Source organism: Eschrichtius robustus, chromosome 7 (genome assembly GCF_028021215.1).
Source record: "Eschrichtius robustus isolate mEscRob2 chromosome 7, mEscRob2.pri, whole genome shotgun sequence".
NCBI lineage: Eukaryota > Metazoa > Chordata > Mammalia > Artiodactyla > Eschrichtiidae > Eschrichtius > Eschrichtius robustus.
In genome coordinates this window covers 79348996-79357970 of record NC_090830.1, presented here as the reverse complement: position 1 = coordinate 79357970, position 8975 = coordinate 79348996, and the positions used below count along the sequence as shown (strand labels likewise).

General features: G+C 39.1%; 1 protein-coding gene across 1 annotated transcript in view; it reads right to left on the bottom strand.

The window, feature by feature from the left end:
• Positions 1–1093: 1093 nt before the first annotated feature.
• Positions 1094–8975, bottom strand: part of ADK (adenosine kinase) — a 511904-nt gene continuing 504022 nt past the window's right edge. The window contains exon 11 of the mRNA XM_068547943.1: positions 1094–1173. Within this exon, the coding sequence (XP_068404044.1) occupies positions 1136–1173 (38 nt within the window). The 3' untranslated portion in view covers positions 1094–1135. The remainder of the gene's footprint in view (positions 1174–8975) is intronic.

Sequence of the window (8975 nt, the reverse complement as noted above, 5' to 3'; positions counted from 1 at the left end):
ACGGGCTTTCTCTAGTTGCAGCGAGCGGGGGCTACTCTTTGTTGCGGTACGCGGGCTTCTCATTGCAGTGGCTTCTCTTGTTGCGAAGTATGGGCTGTAGGCACGCGGGATTCAGTAGTTGTGGCATGCGGGCTCAGTAGTTGTGGCACACGGGCTTCGCTGCTCCGTGGCATGTGGGATCTTCCCGGACCAGGGCACGAACCCGTGTTCCCTGCATTGGCAGGCGGATTCTTAACCACTGTACCACCAGGGAAGTCCCCCAAGCTGCTTCAAGCTTTTGATTACTGTCCAGAGTTCTGAAAAAGTTGATTCTGACAGTTTTTGCCAGATTTTAGGTGCACTTTTAGCTCATAAGAATTTAGGTGTTCCTTACTCTGTTATTTTCACTGATGTCTCTCCTCTAAGTTTTTAAAATCTGGTTTGCTTGCAACCCTACTCTTCCAATCAGCCACATTTCAAGTGCTCAGTAGTCACATAATGCTAGTAGCTACCATGTTGGACAGTGCAGGTGTATAAGAAAATTTCTAAGCAGAGTTATTTAAAGGAATATAAATGAAAAATGAGGTCTTGGGGACTTCCCTGGTGGTCCAGCGGGTAAGACTCCATGCTCCCAAATTAGGGGGCCCGGGTTTGATCCCTGGTCGGGGAACTAGATCCCACATGCATGCCGCAACTAAAAGAGTTCACATGTAGCAACTAAAAGTCCGTGTGCCACAACTAAAAAGATCACACATGCCGCAACGAAGATCCCATGTGCCGCAAGTAAGACCCAGTGCAGTCAAAATAAATGAATAAATTTTAAAAATATTTTTTAAAGAAAGAAAAATGAGGTCTTTAATTGCTTTCTTATACCTTGCCATGAAATGATTTTCATGGCAAGGTGAGGACACTATGAACCATAGGTTGCAAATAATAATAGCTACCACTTCTTAAGCACTTTACTGAATGCCAGATAACATTTTAAGACTTACATGTATTAACAGTTTTATTCTTTATAACAACTTAATGGAATAGGTATTATTGTACTTTAACAATACAGAAAGCAAAACATCAAGAAGTTAAGCAACTTACCCAAAGTCTCACAGCTAAAAAATGGTAGAGCCAGGATTCAAACCTTGAAAGTCTGGTTTAAAGCTCATGCTGTTAACCACCACTCCATGCTACTTAGTAGACCTTAAAGGAGAAATTCAGAGAAAAATTATTTTGGCCAAGGGAGGACAGGGTGGGGAGGAAACAGTACTATACAGAATATTTTAAAAAAATATGAAAGTCTAAAACACATTTACAAGAAAATAAACTCACATTTTTATTGAGGGCTATATACCTGCACCTAGCACTTTACTTGATACTTAGTAAGTAGTCAGTGAATATTTGTTGAATAAATAACTACTGCATACTTATACATTGTGCTAGGTCTTTACAAATGTCTCACTCCAAGTCATTTTAAAGAAGAGACACTGAAGCTCAGAGTGGTGGAATCATTTCCCCCCTCACTTGCTAGGCAGTGCAGGGATTAGACTAGAGCTCAGTCCTCAAATTCCAGGTCTCCTACACTTTAGCTTTTTCTGAGTTCAAAAAGGATCAAAGTTACAAAGGATAAAAACTTACACCAGATTACACGATCACGTTTCATTTATGTGCATGTAGATTATGTGACTGGGGAGGGGGAGAGAAGACGGTCCAACTGTGGCAACCTGGGTACTCTTTTCTCTTGCTTGCTCAGGGGACAGACTTCTAAGAATGGAGCTACATAGAAAGGATGGAGCAGCAACTAATTGCCTGAGAGGTTTAGAGAAAACTTTTTAAAGGATTTGACTTTTGAACTGGATCTTTAAACTTGAGTAGTTACAGTATGAAAAGAGTAATCCAGATGGAGGCATGAGTGTAGTTATAAGGAGGCATGAGTGTAGTTATAAGGTATGTTTGGGCTGGAGTGAAGGGGTATGAGGAGGGATGGCAGTAGGAAGGCTGTTACAGTGGTTAAGGGGTGGATGGTCAAGGAATTTAAACAGACCAGGGAATATGACTGTGTGTCTTCTTTAGCGAGGCATGCCCCATGGTGAGGGAGGACGACTAATGAAGGGGAAGAACTAGAGTTGGGCAAATTAGTTAGACATGATAAAGGTCTAAATTACACCTGAGAGAATGAGGAGGTGAGGAAGAGATTTAGGAGAGGTAGAACTGACAGAACTTGGTGATCAATTAGATAAATGGGTGAGGAAGGGAAAAGTCGGGAAGAATTACTTCTATTAATGATAGAACAAGTAGGAAGAACAGACTGGGCTGGGGAGTTCAAGAGAAGTTGACTTCTGTTTTGATAATCAACTTGTCTGCAGAATATCCCAAGGGGTTGACCTGTAGGTTTTGAGCCTAAAGTTTGGGAGGAGATCAGGGCTAGAAACAGAGATTTGAGAGTAATTAGATGATAGGTGAATTTGTGGCAGTCAAATTGGACACCTAGGAGGAGCTGATAGAGTGACAAAAAGCTTGTGGGGTGGAGGCTCCCTGACACTGAAGAGAAGGACAGAGGTGTTCCTAAAGCAGACTAAGAAGAGGCTGTAAAAGAGGCAAGATAATGAGGAAAAAGTGGTTTTGTGAAAGTCAAGGGAATAAGAGGTCTCAAGAGAGTGTGGTTCTCCAAGTCAGATGCTGAGAGAAGATGAGATAGGATAAGGATTGAAAACTGGCCATTAGATTTGACAATTAGGAATTTTCTGATGATCAGGAGAAGGGATGCCTCAGAGAAGGCAGAAGCAGTTTGCAGTGGGTTTAGGAGTATGGATGGGAAGAGGTCTGGTTGGTGTTTGCAGAGGTGGTTCATTGAATATTCCAATTGTCAGGTGGGTTAGGGGATGAGGAGAGGGTGTGCTCAGAAGAGGAGCTTGGAGGTTGTGGTAGCCCCAAGAAACCCTGCAGCAGCCCAGGACTGGCTAATTTTGTCATGGAATTCATGCGAAAATTACTTTGAAGTAAATTTATATGGGGTTTTGTATCATGTGGTCTTTTATCTTCTTCATGAGATGCTGCCATCAATCAAGTTGAAAAGGTTTTCAATAGCCAAGACATGGAAACAATCCAAGTGCCCCATCTGTGTATTCCATACACAATGGAATATTACTCAGCCATAAAAAGAATGAAATATTGCCATTTGTAGCAACATGGATGGACCTAGAGAATATTATACTTAGTGAAATAAATGAGACAGAGAAAGATGAATACTATGTGATATCACTTATATGTGGAATCTAAAAAATAATACAAATGAAATCTATATATAAAACAGAAAGACTCACAGACACAAAGCAAATTTATGGTTATCTAAGAGGAAATGTAGGGGAGGTAAAATTAGGAGTATGGGATTAACAAACTATGTAAAACAGATAAGCAACAAAGATTTACTGTATAGCACTGGGAATTATATTCGATATCTTGTAATAACCTAAAAAGGAAAATAATCTAAAAAAATATAACTGACTCACTTTGCTGTACACCTGAAACTAATACAATATTGTAAATCAGCTATACTTCAATTTAAAAAATTTATTAGGTTTTCCTACTTAAGTACTTTATATTCTTCTAACATTAGGACAGATTTCAACCATACAGAAATATTGAAAATTATACAACAAACATCCAACTATTTACTACCTATATTACTACCTATATTTACTACCTAGATTCTACAATTAACATTTTGTTGTATTTGCCTTATCACTTACCTACCCATCTTACCATCCCTCTTTCCATTCATCTTATTTGATGCACTTCATTGCAAGTTAGAGACATCAATACACTTCATAATCTATCAATATGCGTATCATTAACTAGAGTTCAACATTAGCTTAGTTTGTGTGTGTGTGAGATTTAAATATCATGCAACTTAAGTGGGGCATTCTCTGAGTTTTGGCAAATGCATATACCTGTGTAACCCCTATGATGACATCACCATTAGCTTAGAAAGTCCCCTCATTTCCCTTCCCAGTCAGTTTCCACTTCCCTCCTCTCCCACAAAGCAGCTCTTGTTCTGGTCTTTCTCACTGTAGGTTGGTTTTACCTGTTCTAGAACTTCACATACAGGGAATCTTACAGTATGCACTCTTCCGTATTTGGCTTCTTTCACCCAGTTAAAGTGTTTCTGAGATTGATTCATGTTGTATTAGCAGTAATTTCCTTCTTTTGCTGAGTATTATTCCATCGTTTGAATATACCACACTTTATATCTTTTCTCCTGCTGTTGGACAACTACCCAGTTTCCAGCTTTTGGCAACAATGAATAAAAAGGCTATAAATATTCGAATTCAAGTCTTTATGTGGACATATGCTTTCACTTCTCTAGCATAAATACCAGGAGTGGAATGGCTGGAGTCAAAGAATAGGTGTGTTTAACTTTATAAGAAACTTCCATGCCTTTTCCCAAAGTGGTTGTTCCATTTTACACTCCCACTGGCAATGCTGCTTCACATCCTCTCCAACATTTGGTGTTGTCATTTAAATTTTAGTCATTCTAATGCAGTATCTCACTGAGGTTTTAATGTTCATTTCTCTCATGACTAATGATGTTGAATACTTTATCATGTGCTTATTGGCTATTCATATATTTTCTTTTGTCTTTTCATTACTGAGTTAAGAGTTTTTAATATATTCTGGATATAAGTTCTTTTTTAGACATTATATGTGTTGCGACTATTTTATCCTGGCCTGTGGCTTGTTTATTCATATTCTTAATGGTGTCTTTTTAAAAAAAATTTTTAATCCATTAATTTAAACATCTTTATTGGAGTATGATTGCTTTACAATGTTGTTAGTTGCTGCTGTATAACAAAGTGAATCAGCTATATGTATACATATATCCCCATATCCCCTCCCTCTTGCGTCTCCCTCCCACCCTCCCTCTTAATGCTGTCTTCATGAACAAATAGTTTATAAATTTTTTTTGGAATTCGATTTATCAATATTTTTTATGTCGTGGTTAGCGCTTTCAAAGTCCTAAGAAACTTCTGCCTACCCCCAAGATGTGAAAATATTCTCCTGTTTTCTTCTAGGAGTGTAATCATTTTTGCTTTTATGTTATGGCCGTGATCCATCTTTAATTTTTATGTATGGTATAAGGTAAGGGGCCAAAGGTTCATTTTTCCCCATAAAGATATCAAGTTGTACATGAATGGACCTAGAGATTGTCATTCTGAGTGAAGTCAGACAGAGAAAGACAAATATCATGATATTGTGTATACGTGGAATCAAAAAAAAGGGTACAAATGAACTTATCTACAAAACAGAAATAGAGTTACAGATGTAGAAAACAAATTTATGGTTTCTAGGGGGTAAAGGGCTAGGGATAAAATGGGAGATTGGGATTGACGTATATACATTACTATATATAAAATAGATAACTAATAAGGACCTATTGTATAACACAGGGAACTCTACTCAATGCTCTATAATGGCCTATATGGGAAAATAATCTAAAAAAGAGTGGATATATGTATGTGTATAACTGATTCACTTTGCTGTACACCTGAAACTAACATAACATTGTAAATCAACTATATGCCAATAAAAAGTAAAAATAAAATCAAGTTGTAATAGCACTGTCTATTGAAAAGACTTTCCTTTTCCCATTGGGTTGCTTTGGTGTTTTTGTAAAATATCAAACTACTTCACATTTAAATTTATTGTACTATTTATAAAATGTTTTTACTCTCATATTCTCTTAACACTCTCTCACTGGGGGTGGATATATTTTCCTCATTTTGAGTTGAGAAAACCAAGGCTCAGGGCAGTTCAAGAACTTGGCCAAGGGGACACAAAGCGAAGGACGTGCACATAGAACTATTACTGAATCATAAAGAAATTGTTTACACTTTAAACCTACTTTATCCAGTGGAAATATTATTAAATGGACACTTTTTCTGAAGGTAATGGAGTAACAGAAATAAGTGCATGTTTTTATATTTCAGCACTGGTGGTATTATCAGACTGCCAGCCGAACATGTGCTTTCTTTGTAGGCTTGTGTATGTCTAAGACAATCTATATTATGCATCTCTTTTTGAAAGGGTAAAGAATTACAATACTTGCTTTGCAAAATGGGTAAGAATAATAGCTTTTAGCCAAGGTCGCTTGGACTTTATTTAAGATAAAGAATGTATTTCTCTCACCCTGATCTAAAAACAAAGTTACTCTTTGATTCGAGGAAATAAAGCAGTACGTAAAGGTACATATCATGAAGATAGATATGAAAACTAGAAAAAAAACTCAACAGCCACTCTTGCTCTTTCTTCTTTCTCTCCTACTCTGCTATACTAATACTTGGGCATCCAGCCTGTCTCCAAATGTTTGGTACCACCTTCTTTCCCACCTCATGGAAGCAGTTTTCAAGCAAAATTGATCACTCGCTGAGACTAGGCCAATCTCAATGTTCTAACTCTCCAGATCACCTAGGCTCCCCCTTGAAGTATCAGTCTCCTGTGCCCACCTGATTCACCCAACTGTAACACACAAATGAATGGCCTCAGTCTTTGTGGCTCACTCCTCTGGTAAGAACCCTCTTTTCCCACATTCAGAGAGGCAACCTTGTTAAAACCACTAGTACATAATATACTTTAGGGATGTCACAACCAAAGCATCTACATTTTGTGAATTACATAGAATAAGAGGGTTACACAACTATTTGAAGGGAACCTGAGGTCAGAATCCATGTTTTTTTTTTAATATAAATTTATTTATTTATTTATTTTTGGCTGTGTTGGGTCTTCTTTGTTGTGCGTGGGCTTTCTCTAGTTGCAGTGAGCGGGGGCTACTCTTCGTTGTGGTGTGCCAGCTCCTCATTGCAGTGGCTTCTCTTGTTGAGGAACACGGGCTCTAGGCACACAGGCTTCAGCAGTTGTGGCTTGCGGGATCTACAGTGCAGGCTCAGTACTTGTGGCACACGGGCTTAGTTGCTCCGCGGCATGTGGGACCTTCCCGGACCAGGGCTCAAACCCGTGTCCCCTGCATTGGCAGGCAGATTCTTAACCACTGCGCCACCAGGGAAGCCCAGAATCCATGTCTTCTTGACAACTTCATTATTCTTCCCCTGTCCTGTATGACTTCCCTCAACTATCTGTTAAACCAGGATGCTATAAAGTGGGACTAGGTTGACTACTCCTCATTCCAAGATGGAAAAACTTAGGTCAGAGAGAATGCCTAACAACCAATTAAAGGCAGTTTTCCTGAGGCCCAGTCAGCTAGGCTAGCCATATTTTCCCTTTGTCCTTTACCAAAACAGAGAACTAAAAAAGTATGCCATAAACCCAAGAACAAAATACACAACCTAATGACATTTTTTAACAGAAGAAAAGCTATGTGGGACTTCCCTAGTGGTGCAGTGGTTAAGAATCTGCCTGCCAACGCACGGGACACGGGTTCGAGCCCTGGTCCGGGAAGATCCCACATGCCGCGGAGCAACTAAGTCCGTGCACCACAACTACTAAGCCTGCGTTCTAGAGCCTGCGAGCCACACCTACTGGGCCTGTGCGCCACAACTACTGAAGCCCGTGCGCCTAGAGCCCGTGCTCTGCAACAAGAGAAGCCACTGCGATGAAGAAGCCCGTGCACTGCAAAGAAGAGTAGCCCCCGCTCGACGCAACCAGAGAAGGCCTGTGCAAAGCAACGAAGACCCAACACAGCCAAAAAAAAAAAAAAAAAAAAAGTTACGTGATCTGTGTGCATGTTAATTACTACCAGTAGGCATACTTTGGAACCTGCTATAAATAGCGACTGTCATAAAAGTTTAGCTGGTGAGTGGCACTTGATCAATAGCCTTGGGGTAAGGGATTTTCTTATCAAAAAAAGAATAGGAAAGGTTTATTAGTGTCTCACCTACTGATCTAAGAGAAAGATATTCTGCAGTAGTTTTAATATGATAAAGATACTCTAGCACTTAAACTGTCTTTGAGAGACAAAGTTGGAGGACTCACACTTCCTGATTTCAAAACTCAAAGCTCTAGTAATCAAGACAGTCTGGATTGGCATAAAGATAACATACAGACATATAGACCAATGGAACAGAACTGAGAGTCCAGAAATAAAACCTTACATTTATGGTCAATTAATTTTTGACAAGGGTGCCAAGACAATTCAGTAGTGGATAAAATAGTCTTTTTAATAAGGTACAGGGAGGACTTCCCTGGTGGTCCAGTGGTTAAGACTGAGCTTCCACTGCAGGGGGCACGGGTTCGATCCCTGGTCGGGGAACTAAGATCCCACATGCCGCAAGGGGTGGCCAAAAAAAGTAAATTAAAAAAAGAAAAATAAGAAAGGTACAGGGACAACTGGATAGCCACAGGCAAAATAATTTAGATCTCCCAACTCAAATATATGCCAAAATAAACTCGAAATGGATCAAAGAGTTAAATGTAGGAGCAAAACCCATAAAACTCTTAAAAGAGAATATAGATGTAATTCTTCTTGACCTTGGATTAGGCAATGGTTTCTTAGATATGAAGCCGAAAGCACAATCGACCAAAAAGAAAAAAAGAAAAGAAAAAAGATAAACTGGATTTCATACAAATTAAAAACATCTGGGGAATTCCCTGAAGGTCCAGTTGTTAGGACTCCGAGCTTTCACTGCCCAGGATGCGGGTTCCATTCCAGGTTGGGGAACTAAGATCCCACAAGTTGTGCAGCATGGCCAAAACAAAAACAAACAAACAAATTTGTGCTTCAAAGGATACCTGCAAGAAAGTGGAAACACAACCCACAGAATGGAGGAAAATATGTGTAAATCATATGTCTAAGACTTATACCCGGAATATATAAAGAACGCTTACAACTCAACAACAAAAGGACAAATCACTCAATTAAAAAATGGGCAAGCAATCTGAATAGACATTTCTCCAAAGAAAAAAATACAAATGGTCAATAAACATAATATCATTAGTAAGAGGAAAATGCAAATTAAAACCACAATGAGATAGCACTTCATACCCTCCAAGAT